We start from the raw sequence: 18108 nt of genomic DNA on the forward strand, positions 1-18108 counted from the left end.
TGGAAGCCTACTAGTACAATAAGACGACATCATCATTATCCTCCGCCTCTATGTCTCCTTTCCCCCGGCAACCTGTTTCCGCCGGAGCGTAGAGACATTTTCGTCTCCGCTTGACAAACCTAGATAAGAGATCGATTCGCGCAGAACGGCCAGTCGATTATCTGTGTAACAATAAGTTCTCATAGCTTATAAAGCAGTCCTATACATGAAATTAATCCACCGCGGGATATAGTGGGAAAATAAAACAGGGTTTAACGCCGAGAGTATAACCTCTATCCCGGTAGCCGATAGAGTCAATCCTCCAACGCCTATTTCGAATTGGATACGACCGACCTTGGTAAATCTGATCGATTGATACATGCAAATTATTATCATTATGAGAACACTGTTGGTTCATCTTGTAAATAGCCATGGAGATTCCCACTTTGCTCCTGGCTGAAGTTCTGTAGCATAGGTGTTAATGGGGCCACATCCTAATCCTATAGCGAATTCAGGATCGTTTCTGGCTTCTCGCTGGCACAGGTGAAGAGATTGATGTGATGATCGCCTCGAGCAGCGCATCCTAAGATCATACGGTGGGGGTGGAAGGCCGTGGCAGCGATAGGAGAACTGCGGTTCTGCTGTAGGAAACTTGAATAGGGCTCCATCCGGGAAAGCTCACGGCCTTCAAGATTAAATACCTTGACTGTATGGGCAGAGGTACCGCTATAAGGGGTTAGTAACGATTTGTAATTCGATAATATATATATCACTTACACGGAGAAAACGGGGAGGTGTTCATGTGTACTGGCGGTTCGAATCGTATCACGTGACGCTTCGATAACACGAAGAGGGTTGTCCATTCGAATATCCCAGAGCTTTACTTTCCCGTTACGGCTGGCAGAAAGAAGCTCTCGTTGGCCACCACGCTGCATATGTACACTTCGTATCCACTGCATGTCGGAATGATCTTTCCATTTCTTGACCATCGATTCCTGGGGCCGTAAACGCGTATCAAACACCCTCACGGCTCCATCACCAAAGCCAGCCACGAAGATGTTGCCAGTCATTTGATCTGATGTCAGTGAGGTGACACATGACCCTGACCGAGCAGGAATATCCGTCACACACGTCTCCGATGCTGCAGCCCAAACACGTATGACACGGACATCTCCGGCAACGAGAACCCTTCCAGTTACTTGTTGCCAGTCAAAGACCATGCCGGAATTAACATTGCTTGGGACCATATGGGTCAGTGCCCGCCAGGCAGATGCAAGCTCAATATTCTTTGAAGAATCGTAGTTTCGGTAGATCCGTAACACGCCATCGGATGACCCTGTCATTAGAAACGCGGTGTCATCCTCATTGATAAATTTCATGTCGCTGATTTTTGAACCTTCCGGGTTGCCGTTGGAAAAGCGGTGTAGCTTCTGTTGCTTCTTCCAATCCCACACGTAGACAGTATTACTGTCATCGGCAACAGCAAGGTGGTCCTCAAACTGGTGAAACGTCATTTTCGTGGGTTGAGCACCATTATTCATGATACAAAGCTGATTGCCCCACCTATGTTCTCCGGCGTAAGGTTTCTGAGGTTGCGTTTCTCTTAGTATCGCCTCATTGCGGGACCGTCTCCAAAGGCGTTCGTTGTACTCCGTGCTTCCAGGTTCCTCAGCCTCACTAGGCTTCATCTGTGGTTCGCGGAAATACTCGATGGACCAGTCTAAGAAAGTACTATTCAGGGGCAGTGAAGGTATTTCGTGCAGCTTGCGTGGCTTAAAATTGCCAGATACTGGTTCCTCCGCTACATGGTAATGAGCTGGAATATATGCTTGGTCGTTCTGCTCTGGTGGCGCTTTCCAATCAGCGGGATACCGGAGCTTTTGAGACAGATTTCGAGTGAGATCGGGAGATGGCAGAGGAGATGAGGTATTAGCCTTGTCATCAGTGCCCCAGATACTTGGTAGCTGTAAGAAAAGGCTGGCAGTTCGTTTAAGTAGCCCAGGAGAGGACTCAGATTGAGTCATGTACGAAGTTGGTCCACCAACCATACTATTTCGGGATGTGGACAACTGCTTCTTGTGACCTCGAGACCTCTGGGCGCTTTTGCGGATGTCATCAGCTAACACCTGAGCTTGAGCACCAATAGATGAGGTCAGTAGCGCATTGTGCACATAATCCATGATTATAGTTGCATCGCGCTGGACCTCAGGATGAGGGTCAACATTTAAAACAAGGATGTGCTTCCAACAAGCTGCAAAGACTGTATTGAAAGACAGGCTCTGAGCAGGAGCTTTAATGAAGCCACTGTCATCTCGGTCTCCAAGGAGCTGGGCATCTCGCGCATTTTGCGCAGAAGGCTTATTATACTCTTTTTCTTCTAGCAACTGCTCGAAAGCCGCAACAATGAACTTGTTCTCGTATCGAAGTACGAAATTAGATAAGAACACTAATAGTTCTTTTCGCACAAGCGGGCTTCCATCGTTGGCCATCTCAAGTAACGTCCAAGCGATGGATTCTTCAATTCGGGCTACTTCGTCAGTGAGATCAGGTATACCTAAGAATGTCGTCATTGCATGGACAACCGCCGCCCTAACTTCGGGACAGGTGTCCTTAGTCAGAGTTGAAAGCTTCGTGGGGGCATTTTCTCTAATACCTCTCCACTTTGCATCGGGAAGATCAAGCCACAACTGGCTGATACAGAGACAAGCCCATTGCCGAAGCAGAACGTTCTCATCATTGTTAAGGTGGGCCAAACAGTATGTCATGACATCGGTCTGGTTGCAGACAACTTGACCAGGCTTGTAACCTTTGCAAAGCATTGCAAGTACGAAAGCGCACATTGCCTTGTGTTCATCGCTGTTAGCGACTGGGAGACCTTCAGACGGCTTAAGTATGGCAGCGAAGTAATTGTAACCACTGTCTTTGATGAGATCTGGTTGACAGCTTATGTCGACAGCAAGAACTCGTGTCCAGATGAAGACCATGACTGGTTTCAGCTCCGACGCGGCTGATTGTAAGAGCTTAAGAACGTACGGGAAGATGCCGATACTTAAAGCAAGCTGGACTGCCCAGGGGCCGAGATCTAGGAACCTACCGAGCAGGATGAGAGCACGAACTCTATGTTGCTGGCTAAGCAACACTTGCAAAACAACAGGAAGCTGATCCGGGGGTTTCTGCAGAAGGGCGTCGCCTCGGCCGAGGTATACTTCAAATGCAGTGAGCTGCTCAGCGAAGAAAGTTGAACTCTGGTATTCGTATTCGATGGCTTCGCTCTCCTTCTTCTCGAGCATTGGTAATTGGGCCAGAGCCAAATCAACCGCCAGATCCCAACTTTCCCACAGAGGATGCTGATGCGTATCGGGGAGTGCGGGATACGACTGAGGATGACATCCATAGACCATCATGATCCTTTGAGCCAGAATAAAATTCCTGAAGAGAGCCGCTACCATGAGATCCTGCCGGAAGAATTTACGGAAGAGCTGCCGAGGCAGGGACGTCCATGCAATAGTGTCTGTAATCGCAGTGAAGATCCAGTTGAGCTCTCCGAGAGGTGTCCTACGTTCTTGCAGCCGACCGGGTAACTTCTTGGCGCGCTCTGGCGTCAGATTCGTCTTGAGGGGATTCTGTAACACGAAGAACCATAATGCCATCTCTATCGGCGTTGTAAGACAAGCGGTGAATAGATCGGCGGGTAGCAGAGGGTTCGTCGGAAGGTTCTCTTTGACGGAGCAGGCTGCTAGGTGAAGATACGAATCGTACTTGACCTTTTCATAATTTGGGTCGGCGGCTGCAGTCGCTTCTTCCTCTTCTTGATGTTTCTCCACGAAACGGTGGTAGTTATTAAGAATGTTGCCTGCTTCTGAACAATCCCAGACATAGACTGTGGGAGATTGCAACCAGTGCTGAAGATCATACAATGATATCGGGATATACTGTGTGTAATTTTTATTAAAAACCCAAATCTCGCCCGACGCTGTAGGCTTTGGAACACCATGGCCGTTGTAATGTAACAACACTCGCTCGTCCTTCGCGTTTTTTCGAAGGGACATACAAAATTTCTTCGTCTCTTCAACAGAAGGATCGAGGTATTGCTTGTATCGCGTGCGGACGGAGATGTTTTCATACTGAGCCTGTAAAGCCTTTCCTATGCTCTCTAAAGCTTTAGTAGCTGGAGGCACAAAAGGATCTTGCCACGCCTCGAGTTTCGCGCCTGGGTTGGTCTTCAGCTGATCGGGTGGCTCAACTCCTATGTTAAGACACACCGCGATAGCAGCTGAGACGGTCTTCAAGCGATCCCTCATGCGCCAGTCCTCAATCTCGTAGTTTGGCGTCTTGGGCTGCCCAGTCGTTTCGTGGCGCTTGTCGGTGAAATACATATACCAGTTCTATGACATGAGTTAGTAGAATGTTAGGCTTTCAACTAAGTAACCTTTTCATATGGGTCGTTGAAGGAAAGGGAGAGGGGTTTGTGGCACACTCAGACGAATCGGGCCATATCAAACAGGAAAGCGGAGGTTGGCTACACCAAGCCCACGACAGCTGAAAACAATTCCCTCATTGTTGAGAGAAAATTCACTCACGTTCGCTAGTTGCGATATAATGTCTTCCGACTGATAGTGATCTTCGAACCCATGGCGTGCGCCCCATTCGTGGACCTGACCCTCAACAGGCTCCTGGTCGTCACGCCGTACAGCATAGTCGCTCTTGGATCGTACCAAGGGTGGCTTGGGACGCTGTGACCGGTCCGAGCCGTCATCCTGGGATGTTATTATGGATAATTTTTTAAAATTATGATGACGTTCGATAGTTCTAGGGTCAGAATCGCTGCTGTCTGCGGTACTGTTTGTTTGACCGTTTATTGGTTCAGTTTCCCTTTTCTTCAGAGAGGGAGCAGGATGGGGATCCCCACGCTCAGCGGTAGGAACGCCGTTGGTGCCCGATCGCGAAGGCATAGCTGAGCTCGGGGCTGGGTTAGGGCTGTTGCGCGTGGATCGTAAGGTGGTGGTGTGATTCGGAGATTGTGTCGTGGAGTTGTGAGCGGTGTTTTCGGCGGCGTAATGCGGCGACGTTCTAGCTGGCTGGCGAGATGACGATGAAGTACCTGGCGCGTGCTGCTGCTGCTGTGGGGGATATGCGCTCTGGTGATAGTGATGCGCTGTGATGGCGGTCATGGTGAATAATGGCTGCGGTCGCGGGCTATTGCAAGCGCGACGTGCTTTAGCAGCAGCCGACGGAGGTGACGAGGGTAGCAAGCTACCCTTAGGCGAGATTCAGTCGCATAGGGCCACGATGGTAATAGCTAGGGAGAGAGAAAAAGCATTAGAACGAAGAAGAGAGAGGCGTTTGCCTGAGGGGTTCCGAGACAGGCCGGTCAGGCTGAGTGAGCTGAGTCGGTGTGTCGTCTGGTAAACCCGCCCTAACGGACGTTATGATTTGGCCTGGTCTGAGACACAGAAACCAAGATTTCCAACCAGATCTTACCTACCTATCTGCGGTATCACTGAGCAAGGTATGCGAGGTATGGCACCAGGGCAGGTGGTCTAGAATCTCACGGGGCCCGGGTGCTAGGCGCTCTAACAGGCGAGAAGGCAAGCTGTAGTATGTTTGTGTAGGCTTGGAGTGGCGTCAGGGTCTCAGGACGTCGACGTGAGTTGCACTGCAGGGAGAGAGAGTACCTCGACCAGACCAGGGAGATTAGGTACCCCAGAGCTGGCGGGCGTCTAACTTCTACGAAGTAAGTACCTAGGTAGGTACCTAGGACTTAGGCAAGCAAGCCAAGAGTTCAAGTTGAAGTGGGCCCTTCCTGCTTGCCTACTGTAAACTCCCCAATAGGCGTCGTGGAAAACACGTTGGCTGACCATAATGGTGACGATGTATCTATACTTGTGTTCCGCGCTCACCTGCACCATACGAAGTATGTATTTAGGTACGGTATATGTGCTAATTACGTACCGAAACTTCAATGTCCGTCAGGTGACATCACATCTTACAAATGTACACACATCACCTGATGTGCATTCGTCTATTTACCTTGGGAAGTCGGTTGTAAAAAAAATACACTTATATAACAAGAAGTCTTCAAGGAATAGTAGGATAAGTTGAGTACTAGCTGAAAATTTCAAGTCGATGTAAAAACTCATCGTCTCGTTATATTCATCAGCTCATTACACTCTTGGCCTTCGTGTAATGGAAGAACTCTCTCATTATATTATGTCTTTGAGCATAAACATCATCGGCGTCTAAGCCGGAACCGTGATCGATATCTGATGTGATTATTCTCTCATTAGTGAAAAGGTGAAGGCCATGTCGGTTCTTGGATGACAATCATAAGATCAGTACAGATGCTTCCACAGTCTGGGCGGCATAGCCATATTGCCTATGTGGGCCAGATATCACGCATCTATTCCAGCCAGTGTCTCCGTTACGCATGTTATTAGGAGGAGAGGGCCGTCCCTACCACAGATGGATGAAAGGATTTGTGCGAATTCCACCGCTTGCAGCCAACAGCCTGGCGGGAGCCGTCTCCCCATTGGATAGGCCAAAGGTCTACACTAGATCATCACTAGAGTAGATCAGTTTCAAGCTCTCCGTGTGAGCATTTGTCACAGGTAGCTAGAGGGGTGGCCGACTTAGTGATTTGTCGTGGCCTTTGCAGTAGGTCTGGTAATACCGCGTCTTGGACGGCATTCTCGGGGAACGGAAGGTGGGATGCGCAACAACTCGACGATATTAGCACAAGCCTGACAAACGTCAAGACGATCACCAATATTTCTTACCAGCTACCAGATGATCTCAGATGTATTTCACATAACCGACAATTCTATCAACCGGGGTTGCAATATCTTATCCAATGCCCTCTCTTGGATCCAGCCACTTTGCCAGTCTGGTCGTTTCATTGCCTTGCAGTATTCCCAATAGTCGGAATAATAACCTGCAAGCTCCCAGTCGATCCCTACATAAGTATGTTTCTAGGGGCAAAGTCGTTATGCGTGAAGCCGATCTTGTGTCCTTTCATGATCTCGAGAAAGATGTCGCAGGTAAGCTTGACATCCACGTGAGCATGTGTTTTGCCCTCCTTTAGGGCCTTGACAATGCTAGCATTGAAATCATCTTCGACTTGGAACGGCCCCTAGTCTCCACGCTGATCACCGCACCAGGAGGCGTCAATTGATCCGATGAAGGTTCCTTTAAGTTGACTAAGCTCTTCCATGTAAACCCGTAATTGTGCGATCACCGACTCCTTCTCCGTGGCCGAATATGTATCCCACGCTTCATCTAGTTCGACACCTTTAATGAATTCTATTATGATGCGAGTGTGACTAGATTCCTCATCTCTGTAGGCATTAGACTTCGGGTATTGGAATGCTAGCGTTTTTGCGAATGAACCTCATGGGTTCAGCTTCTGAAAGGCGAATATCTTTACTAGACTTTACGACAGTCTTTAAATCAACCTTGTAGACTGGAGTGAATTCACCAAATCGTTAGGCGTTGGCAAGATCTTTTGATATTGCCTCGGCATATTGATGTTCGAGTTGTTCATTTGCTTGAAAAGAGAAAGAAGGTGTAGAGGAGGTACGCACACGCTTCCACAAACTAGAAGTGCAGATTAGGGGATAGTTGTCCTGCTCAGTTTCCTGGGGTATTAGACTACCTAAGTATATACCTGCTGGGTATCTAGGTAGGTCCTTACCACCTGGGGGGTTAAGTAATACAGCAAGGTCAATTGGGTCAGTATGCCTTTCTGCAAGTGTAAAGAGTTGAACACACGAGTTCTGTTGAAATAATATTATATTGGCTACCTACCTATAATTACCCAAACGCGGAACATGTGGGACGTGCATTCCTGAAGGATTTAAAGGGTACCCTTCGCTTCATACGAATTTTCGACCCTTTGACCTTTCCCCTTGTAACGTAGGAAAAGACTATGCCCATCATTTCAACTTTACCAAAACTTTGTAGAGTGCCTCACATTTTTGGAGTGTACCTACCCATGTGCTTAAGTAAGCATGCAGCGATGCCCAGTATGTTCCTCATGGTGGCGCCTGCGTCCTGCTAACAACTACCATATATCAACGTGATACGACAAGCGAATTATAAAACTAACGGCGAAAGACAACCGACGACTTTGGCCGAAGTACGGACCCAAAAGTAAGCCATGGAAATGGACACTAAGCCACCGTCAGCTTCTGGGGAGGTAGCGCGGCGCTACCAGTCGACATACATCGTCGAGCCTACAGGCAAACACTCCCACACCATCATTCTACTTCATGGTCTGAGCTCGAATGGCCAGAAATTCGGCCAAGAACTCCTGGAGACAGGAAAAACGTCCGCTGGTGAAACGTTACCTGAATTGCTACCAGGCGCTCGCTTCATATTTCCGACTGCTAAGCTCCGGCGTTCTAGTGCCTTTGGCAGAAGTAAACTTACTCAATGGTTCGACATTGCCCGTCTCCCGGATCCTTCCTACCGCAAGGAAACGCAGCTGCAAGGGTTGGCGGAGTCGGCAGTCGTAATTCGGGAGCTTCTTCGTCAAGAGATAGAAGTGGCGGGAGTGCCTCCGACGAACATCATTCTCGGCGGACTAAGCCAGGGCTGTGCGATGTCCCTCTCTGTCCTTCTGACCCTTGAATACCCACTTGGAGGCTACTTCGGTATGTGTGGGTATTTGCCTTTTCAACAAGATATTGAAGATGCAATCAATAAGGAACATGGATCGGATGACGGCATGGATGACGATAACCCATTCGCGACATCGGACCAAGATGGCCAGCCCGAAGACCCGGCACTGAGAGCTCTAAACTTTGAAAAAGATCTTCTCTGTATTGACACGCCTCGGGACACCACTGTAGAACAGCTACAGACAGCGTCATCGACCCCAATTTTCCTCGGCCACGGTGATGTGGACGAGAAGAAACCATATGTACACGGTGAAAACGCCGCCCGTACTATGCGTGCTGCTGGGTACAACGTTGATTGGAAGTTATATCCTGGGTTGGGTCATTGGTATAAAATTCCTGATGAGATTGATGACATTGTGCAGTTCATTCGTAATCGTGTGGGGTGGGAGATGGTGAAGCTGTGATGGGGGCTTTTTTTTTTTTTCGTTCTTTCTTTTCACTTATTGGAAACGAGATGGAATGGAGCCTAGAGCAACTTGCATGGACACGGCTCAACAGGTATCCTCTGAGTATACATACGTGAGCTACCAAGTGACTTTCAAACCACTCTTTTCTAGACTTCCTGGCGGAATATATTAATCAACAGTTGCCCATAGACCCCATCTTGAGCTGCAACACATTGCTTTCAAAGGCCATCCAAACCTCGACAACCTCGATAACTGTGGTTCTTGGCCCCATAGATAAATCGCCACAAAGTTGAGGGAGGAGACAAGCAGATATATTGTTCTTGCGACGGTGTAGGATACAAGACATCCATCGCGAGAGGTTGCTCCAATATCAAGTATATAATATCTAAGGATCGTTTCGCTCTGTATACTAAAATGTAGCTCCTAGTCACATGACTGACAATGGGGCGAGCCGAGCCTGAGCAAAAGCGGCATTTGTGCTAAGCCCAATTTGTCGTAAGCCAATATATGCTGCCAGATCCTGCCTACTGTAAATGGCTAGGGCACTGCTAGGGTAGGAATAGGAAGGAAAGCATCATCCACGTGCAGATAATCTCCCGCGTTTCAGACGACCTGTTTAGGTAAAGTCATGACTACCGACATGCCATAGTAGTCGTGGACTAGGTACTGTACTCCATACCTCTCTACTGCCTGTCCGTGCCTACCAGGTATAAGCTGTGCAGACCCTGAAGGCTTCGACGGCACGTATCTACATGTACCTACATACAATTTCATCCTACCTCGCCTACGGTAAGTCTACTTAAGTAGCGATCGTCTGGATTCGGAAGTCTACGGGAAGAAAGAAGTCTTGACCCTAGTAGTAGGTAGGCTACACTAGCATGTTGTTTTAATTAATTCTGCCTGTTGTACCTCTCACTAGCTACCTAGTCGAGCTAGTTAAGGTCTAGGTATCCGAGGTATCCATGATCGCTACCATAAGTAAGACACAAAGCGAATCACTCAAGGAATCGCAGAGGATAAGAGATTTGACGGGCTTTTAAATATTCGAGCTAAAGGTTAGTTGACTTCGAAATATGCTATTATTACGGATTATATGTATTCCGTTCAGTTACTTACCAAGTCATGAGCATACCCACCCGAGTGCGTTGGCCGGCGTGCACAGTCTTGCAAGAGAAGTACTTCGTAGGTAAGCCTCCAACTGTCTTTCGGCAAACAACCCCCCGGTGATTTCATGCGTCCTGGTCACACTTCATTACCGGTATTGTTCTCAATGGACGCTCTCTAGGTCCTTCAATGCAACAGAAGTGAACAACGAATCACCGGGTTACTTGACTGTTACAGCCCATGCAGCGGCGCTCTGGCCACGGGATTGAAACAAGTTTGTCGTAAATCATCGGAGATCTAGGTGTCCCTGACCCTTTGATGTTGTCTCCCACCCAGGTATACGCAGATACTATGTAGAATTACATACATGAAAGCATGAGAGGAGTTGTCACAACCATGGTCATCGAACTATCAGAAACCGATGTTCCCTTGCATACTCTGAGGTACTAATACCTGCCTACCCTCCACTCAATGCGCTTCGAGTTTAAGTAATTATATACGTCTAACGACCTTAGCCTCGTACTAAGAAGGTCGTCGTACATTCTAAGTGTGTTCGAATTACTACCTAGTACTTACATACATACTTAGTACTTGCATATAGTACGTACATAGTATAGGTACTGTAATTAGACGTAGGTAGTTCCATGTTGGTGACGCTGGCTTGATCACGTAGGTAGCAGCCATCGATGGGGAATGGAGAAGGGGGGGAGGATACCTACTATGATAAATGGCGTGATATATGTGAAGCCGATAATGATATCCGTTCAAGATCTCCGACTCGATTCCATCTCTCTTTTCATACTTATTCTTCTTCCCTGCCTTTCAATATACCTGCATTGCTGCATAGTAGAAAGGTAATATAGGTGTACATGGATGGATGTACACGGATGAAATTTACGCACTAACCACTTTCGTGGCAGCCTCGACTATCCTCGAGCCAATCACGGTCTTCCGTCCTTCGAGTTAGCGGGATGGCCTCTGCAATACCTACCTGCTCCATATTTAGATGGGGAAATCACCCCTGACTCCCGGCCCCCGACAATTGGAAATGGGAATGATGAAAACTTTCAGTCGAACCCATCATGCTGTATGTACATGGTACCTACCGAGCCTACTGACCTACTGGAGGCGGCATACTACACGTACCTAACTTAGGTACCTAGATATGGTAGGTCCAGGTATCACAGTACTGTAGGTGTCGAGGGTGCTATGATTAGAGTAGTTACCTAGGTACATACATAGGTAGTACGTAGTGGAGGCGGCGCCAGATTGCAGGCTAGTACCTGCCTAGGGGACCTGGCTAGGGACGCTAGAACAGGTACTTAGACACAGGTAGGCACAGGTAGACTCATGTAGCACACGCTGTGCCGCGGTGTCTTTTCAATGTGCGATGGCTGCTTTGGGCGACAGAGCACCACCGGACGTTACACTAACAAGTGCGCTGGAGCACGGTTTGGCGGCCAAAAGGTACCAGCCAACTCTATCACTGCGCCCTCCGACGCCCTCCAAACCACCCCCCCAACCCTGCCTGGCCTGGCAGTTGCTGCTGAATTTTGGGAAATTTGTCGCAATCCCCGACCAACCTCGTCGCCGGCCTCTTCCCCTTACTTTCTCAATCCTCCACGATCCTCCCACCCAGCCTGCCCTTTTTTCCCTTTTGTTTCTGCCGTCCAGCGACTCCCTCCGATACGAGTTGATGTGATCGGCTCAGGAACAGATACACTACATCCAGTCGCTTTTGGTTCCGAACAGTAACGACGGCTGCACTGCTAATTCTAGACAACTTATCCAGGTCGGGTCCGGAGTATGCACCAATCGCCGTGTCTTTTATTGTACAGCAAACAACTACCGCGCTCCTCGGATCTGTCCATGCTCTTTTATCCTAATATCGCTCGGTTCTGTAATTGCGACTATTCAATCCGGTGCGGCGGTGTCTAGCTTGGGGTGTTCGACGCTGGAACCGATAATCAGAGGATTAACTTGAGCTCGGACTCCGTTCTCCAAACTTTGGTCAAAGACATAGGTGCCGTGTTCGGGCCTTCGGCTCCTAGTTCGAACGCCAACCTCGCCGTTGTTGAACCAGCCACTCCAGTTTCCAGTTCCCATTGGTGTTTCATCAGTCTCTACTACGTGCATTGTGCTATCATCCGTACTCGAATTGGTCTGTTACGTCGTCGATACCATCATTGCTCTTACAAAGATAGGTACTAAGCTTGACCTCGAACGCGCTGCAGTCCTTTCTTAGGGACGCAGCTTTGGCTCCGACATGGCTTTCCTTTTCAAGTCAAAGAAGAACCAGGATAGAAATGTAGCAAGCCGAGATGGTCCTCCCCCAACAGGTGTTCAGAGTCCGGCAGGGCGCATAGCAAGGGACGAGAAACATTCGCGATCTACGCCAACGGGTAGCTTACACTCCTTGGATGAGGCCGGTGGAAGCCCTGATGTCGACAAATATGCTGCTCGGCGGCCCGCTCCGCAGGACCAGCCGCAACAAACGCAACCCCAACAGCAGACGAGCGATCTACCTGTAGGTCCAAAGTGCCTATCAACTTTGCTAGATATCACAGACTGACGTACTTCCTAGTTCCGAAATATTCCCCAGCAGAACGTAAACGCATCGTTATACCCATGGTCGCAACGCCGACTGACTTTCACTTCCAACGTACCCAGCCCATTTCCACGATATGGCGCCGCAGTTAATTCCATCTCCTCAAAAGAAGGCGATATCTACATCATGGGTGGCTTAATAAATAGCTCGACAGTTAAAGGAGACCTGTGGATTATCGAGGCTGGAGGCAACTTGGCATGCTATCCGCTAGCAACTGCTGCTGAGGCACCCGGCCCGAGAGTCGGCCATGCCTCGTTACTGGTTGGCAATGCGTTCATTGTCTATGGTGGAGACACAAAGATTGACGAGACGGATGTTTTGGATGAAACTCTATATCTGCTTAATACTTGTAAGCATTTTCATCTGCCACTCCGTCTAATCCGCCATATTCCGTACGCTGACCCTTTCATACCCAGCCACAAGACAGTGGTCTAGAGCATTACCCGCAGGTACTAGGCCGTCTGGCCGATATGGACATTCATTGAATATTGTAGGATCAAAAATTTATATTTTTGGTGGCCAAGTGGAAGGATATTTCATGAATGATCTCTCTGCGTTCGACTTGAATCAATTGCAAATGCCAAATAATCAGTGGGAAATCTTAATCAAAAGTTCCGAGAATGGAGTTACACCGAACGGCAAGGTGCCCCCTGCGAGAACCAATCATTCTATGATCACTTATAACGATAAGATGTACCTGTAGGTGATCCTAGCCGTCAATCTTGCTCACTCGTCTTTTGCTAATTGCGATAGTTTTGGCGGAACGAACGGCTTCCAATGGTTTAATGATGTTTGGTGTTATGACCCTCCCACGAATAAATGGTCCCAGTTGGATTGTATTGGGTACATACCATCACCACGAGAGGGCCATTCAGCCGCCCTTATAGAAGATGTCATGTACATTTTCGGTGGCCGGACTGAAGAGGGGACTGACCTTGGAGACCTGGCTGCTTTTCGGATTACCTCACGCCGCTGGTATACTTTCCAGAATATGGGTCCGACGCCCTCGCCTCGATCTGGCCACAGCATGACCGCTGTGGGAAAGTCTATTGTTGTAGTCGGAGGTGAACCAAGCTCCGCCACGAACCAAGTCAACGATCTTTCTCTTGTCTATGTTCTTGATACGACTAAAATTCGCTATCCTAACGATGCGCAAATACAGTCTAATACACAAAAGCTGCAGCAAGCCAGGAGACCAAGCGGAGAATCTGCTTCAGGTCGTGGACCACCATCAAGGGAGGGATCAAACGGGCCAGATCCGAAGAGACTTGCTGGTGGCCCGGCCAGTCCTACTAGTCGGGGGCCGAGCGGAGCAGATATGAGCGGGCCTCCTGTTAGCAATGGAATATCAAAACTTCCACGCGCAGCAGGTACTTCAACACCTTCTGGCCCACCACCACAAGGACAACCCCCACGGCCAACCGTTGATACGAATAGCGCAGCCCGGCGAATGCGTAATACTTCAATCGAACGCATAGAACGAGAAGCGGCTGCGGTTGGCCCGGCTTCCGCAGGTAGCCTAACACAATCCCCTATCTCTCGAGAAGCTGTCAAAGAAGAGACTCCAGCCGTTAATGGCCGTAGGACACCAAACCAGCAACCTAGAAGCGGCTCAAGCACTGATGTCGTTGCCTCTGACCCATCCAAGTCTAAACCATCTCGCCAACCTCGTGGTCAAGGTTCGGTTGACAGTAATACCGAACCCACTATAAGAAGTGCCACGAATCGGCCTTCGTCACCACCGCCACCAACTCGTCAAACAAGCAATCCTTTGTCGCGGAGAGGCTCTAACAGGAATTCACAGACAGTCGCGTTATTGAAGGAGCTGGATTCTGCGCGCAATCGAAACGCATGGTATGCCTCAGAACTTGAACTAGCCCGCAAGTCCGGGTACACGTCTAATGCCTCGTTGAGCCCTGCACTTGAAGGGCGAGGGGCTGAGACGTTTGACGACGACGATAAACCTTTGATCGAAGCCCTTTTGGCCATGAGACAAGAGCTGGCTAATGTTCAGAGCTCTGTAGACAAGCAAGCTGTTTTAGCGGCAAAGCAGATTGCTGAGGCAGAAAGACAACGGGATGCCGCAATCCGAGAAGCTGTCTATGCTAAGGCGAAAATGGCTGCGCAAACCGGGGGTGTGGTGAGCACATCGCAGACTGAGACTGACCGCAGTGCCGATGCCAGCGATCACGGCGCTGAAATGAGTCGTAAGCTCGCTGCAGCCTTGAATCTACAAAAAGAATTTCAGAACAATATGTCGCGTGGTGCGTCTGATCTTGCGGCAGAGAAGCGTGCACGACAACTCGCGGACGAAACCCTTAGCGCAGCCCAAAAGCGGATGGCAGAGTTGGAATCATATAAGCATGAAACTTCTTCTGAAATTGAACGATTAAGGGCTGAGCTGCACATTTCCCAACGCGAAGCTCGGGAGCAATCTGTCCTCGCAGCCGATGCCGTTGCGGCTACGAATCTGTTGCGCATTGAGAAAGACGAGTTCGAGGCCAAGTATAAATCGATGGCTGAGAACAGCGAGGAAAGGGAGGCATTGGATTCATTGCGCAAAGCTATTGCCATGTCAACTGATATTAGAAATCATCTTGAGCGGAAATACGACGAAGAGCGATCTCAACGGGAGGCCGCAGAGTTGAAACTAAACCAACTTAGGACTGAGCATGAGGCAAGCACAACTGAGCTAACAGCAGTCAGCCAGAGGTTACGAGATGCTGAAGAGCTCGCTGAACGTAGCGCGGCTGAGGCACAGGCCCATCGCGAGGCAGTACTTTCTGGACTAGAGAAACTTGCAGGTGACCCAAGCAAGGTTAGCCGAGCTGATGCAGAACGTATCGTTGTCCTTCAAGCTCAAGTCGGCGAAGCCAACGCCCTCGTCAAGAAGTACCAGCAGGAGGCTGATACTGCTGCTGATAAGCTTCGTAGTGCTGAAGAGCGTATTGCTGGACTCGAAGCCTATCAAGAGCAATCCAGTAGGGAGGGTGTCACTATTCGCAGACAGCTACAGTCCGCCCTTAGGGATACTCAGTCATTACAGGCTCTTAATTCGGATCTCAAGAACCAACTAGCAAATCAGCAGCTCGAAACCAACGCTATGACTGTGCAATATAACACACTCAAGAATATTCTAGAGGAGAGAGGCATTAGCCCTACAGGGCTCTCTCGTGTGCGAGGTATAGGAGCCCGTACGGACTCTCCAGATGTGACTCGCGCTGCAGAACTTGAACGGCAACTCGCCGAAGCAGTTGCAACACACGAGCAGGCAAAACAGACTTTCATGGCTCAGGCACAGGAGAGTGAAGCAGCTTATCGTGAACGCATAGTGCAGCTCGAAAATGACTATCAATCTGCTGTACATTATGTCAAAGGCACTGAGAAGATGCTAAAGCGGATGAAGGAAGAGTTGGCTAAGTCCAAAGCCGACAATACGCGTCTGAAGAACGAGAATTTCGATCTTGAAGCACGAGTGGGTGCTTCGGACAACTCAGCTGCAGCTGAATGGGAAGCGGAACGTTCGACCTTAGAAGCCAAGGTACAGGCGCTGGAAGACGAGATGAAAGCGTCCTCAGTACAGCTTGAGAAGCGACTTGCCGAGTTGCAGAAAGAACTTGACGTCGTCAAAAAAGAACGTGACACTGCCACAGAGTCAAGTGAGAACTACTGGCAGCAGTTGACGGCTCGGGAGAAAGACGTTGACCAGCTGCAGCAAGAAAATGCTTTAGTCGAGAAACGGGCCCAGGAGGCTGAAGAAAAGGTCAGTCTTCTCCTTGACCAAGTTGGGACTTCGGTAGGCAACTACCGAAGGCGGAGTCGGTTGAACTCAGATCCAAATGCCATTACTCCAACCCTGAATGGCAGAGGACATGTCCGGCAAGAAAGCTCAGAAGCTGGAAGTCTTTACGAGGACCTCGGCGACAATAGGAACAGCGCAGCTCTAGAAAACTTGGCCAGTGAACTTGATCAGCTTCGAAGTCACTGGGAGACAAGGAACAAGAGCTACCGACTTTCCAATCCATTTGATTTCGAGACGCCCAAGAGAGATGATGACGGCCCTGGACTAGGACTCAGTGAAAGTTTGGCCGATTGGAGGAAGCGACTCGATACAGAAGAGCGCGAGAACGATGACCGAGCCGTGAAAAGCAACGGCGGTCAATAAGACATAACATCATCCAACTGACTCTCGGCCACCCGAGAGTCGTAATTGAAATTGTAGTCTTTGACGAAATGGAGACGATACCCTGTATATTCCTCTGCGGGCTTCCGCGCGTTGCGTAATGTGTAACACGACATGTTATGGCACTTTATCATTTTATCATGTTTTTCTCAATGTTTTAAAACTTTGAAGTTTCTCGCGACTTTTCATCCCGGCTGGTCAACGATAGTGGCATTTTCCAATTCGAATTCATCCGCATTACTAGTAATTGATGCCTTGTCTGTTTTTGCATTTCCACTTTCAAAAATGGTCTCCTCTATTTTACCCTTTCCGACGATAACGGGACGACATCGTTTGTCCATGGAGGATTTATAAGCGACCTGCAACCTTTGCTGGACGAGCATAAGAGAGGCTGGAGAGTCGATGAGTTCAAATTTTTCGAGTCTCGAGACGGGGTTTTCGACCTGTTAAGGCCATTATGTACAATTCTAGCACAACTTTTTAGCTCAGCTGTCACGAAGAAGATGATGATGTGGGGTTTGTTTGTGTGGTGAACATTGAGGCCGCGATGGGAAAAGCCTCGTTATGTCTGATTGTGCAAACACCGATAATTGATTGATTGTACTCGTCAGCTAAATGAGGAATGAAGTTCTTTTACTGGTTGATCTACATAGTGGTCTTATTCTATCTATCTATCATGCTGGGTTTTGGGAACACGTAGATACGGGGTGCTATTGTAATAGCAAGCATAGGTATTTACTTTCAATTGTATGGATGCCCTGATGTTGGTTGATGGTGATATCTGTCTACCTTGTACTTACAAGTTTCTCTTGACGTGCGTGCGTTCACCTCACAGGATAGGTATCTACATATTGCGCAAGTGGCTGCTGACAGCAGCGCGCCACGACCAGCCACAAATGCAGCATTGACATGAACCTAACCTAACCTAACCTACCCAGGGGATTTTTAAGGGGGTTTCGGAAAGCCCATCTTCCAGTCGCGAACATGAGACACGCGAAGCGCCACTTCCGTGTCCCAGATGCGACGGCGCTGGCGCTGGGACAATTGGCTTGCTTACCTATATACCTGTATATAGCAGGTATATTATTAATCTCTCATGCAAAGGAAAAGAGGCTGAGTTTGGACATACCTCTGCATGTTGGTGTAAGT

The 18108-nt window shown here is 48.9% G+C and overlaps 4 protein-coding genes across 4 annotated transcripts; 2 read left to right on the forward strand and 2 right to left on the reverse strand.

Annotated features, from left to right (window-relative positions):
• Window positions 1–80: 80 nt before the first annotated feature.
• Window positions 81–5305, reverse strand: F5B22DRAFT_475263 (raptor N-terminal caspase like domain-containing protein). Its single transcript, XM_047972191.1, has 3 exons — window positions 4560–5305; window positions 757–4364; window positions 81–705 (listed from the first exon to the last, which is right to left on the reverse strand). The coding sequence occupies exons 1-3, from the start codon at window positions 5148–5150 to the stop codon at window positions 480–482; spliced, it is 4425 nt and encodes a 1474-aa protein (XP_047826405.1). The 5' UTR covers window positions 5151–5305; the 3' UTR covers window positions 81–479.
• A 1477-nt stretch (window positions 5306–6782) lies between these two features.
• Window positions 6783–8013, reverse strand: F5B22DRAFT_639397 (kinase-like protein; the record flags this gene model as incomplete). Its single annotated transcript, XM_047977711.1, has 5 exons — window positions 6783–6852; window positions 6936–7095; window positions 7129–7313; window positions 7366–7438; window positions 7968–8013. 5 exons carry the CDS (start codon window positions 8011–8013, stop codon window positions 6783–6785), a joined length of 534 nt encoding a protein of 177 aa, XP_047826406.1.
• F5B22DRAFT_624975 (phospholipase/carboxylesterase) lies at window positions 7756–9454 on the forward strand. Its single transcript, XM_047976152.1, has one exon. The coding sequence runs from the start codon at window positions 8135–8137 to the stop codon at window positions 9059–9061; it is 927 nt and encodes a 308-aa protein (XP_047826407.1). The 5' UTR covers window positions 7756–8134; the 3' UTR covers window positions 9062–9454.
• Window positions 9455–13199: 3745 nt separating this feature from the next.
• Window positions 13200–16577, forward strand: F5B22DRAFT_475654 (uncharacterized protein). The gene is made up of 3 exons (XM_047972195.1): window positions 13200–13475; window positions 13530–16435; window positions 16492–16577. The coding sequence occupies exons 1-3, from the start codon at window positions 13315–13317 to the stop codon at window positions 16530–16532; spliced, it is 3108 nt and encodes a 1035-aa protein (XP_047826408.1). The 5' UTR covers window positions 13200–13314; the 3' UTR covers window positions 16533–16577.
• Window positions 16578–18108: the final 1531 nt, after the last annotated feature.

The sequence above is a fragment of the Xylaria bambusicola genome (assembly GCF_022495145.1).
Source record: "Xylaria bambusicola strain CBS 139988 unplaced genomic scaffold F5B22scaffold_61, whole genome shotgun sequence".
NCBI lineage: Eukaryota > Fungi > Ascomycota > Sordariomycetes > Xylariales > Xylariaceae > Xylaria > Xylaria bambusicola.

Bases quoted from the DNA above. Each gene is read 5' to 3' on its own strand.
- F5B22DRAFT_475263 (XM_047972191.1), bottom strand. From the start codon at position 5,150: ATGACCGCCATCACAGCGCATCACTATCACCAGAGCGCATATCCCCCA. The intron at 4,365-4,559 runs GTGAGTGAATTT...CTCATGTCATAG, and splicing joins TTATATCGCAACTAGCGAAC to AACTGGTATATGTATTTCAC. The intron at 706-756 runs GTAAGTGATATA...AACCCCTTATAG, and splicing joins CACCTCCCCGTTTTCTCCGT to CGGTACCTCTGCCCATACAG.
- F5B22DRAFT_475654 (XM_047972195.1), top strand. From the start codon at position 13,315: ATGAATGATCTCTCTGCGTTCGACTTGAATCAATTGCAAATGCCAAAT. The intron at 13,476-13,529 runs GTAGGTGATCCT...TAATTGCGATAG, and splicing joins TATAACGATAAGATGTACCT to TTTTGGCGGAACGAACGGCT. The intron at 16,436-16,491 runs GTGAGAACTACT...GACCAGCTGCAG, and splicing joins TGACACTGCCACAGAGTCAA to CAAGAAAATGCTTTAGTCGA.
- F5B22DRAFT_624975 (XM_047976152.1), top strand. From the start codon at position 8,135: ATGGAAATGGACACTAAGCCACCGTCAGCTTCTGGGGAGGTAGCGCGG.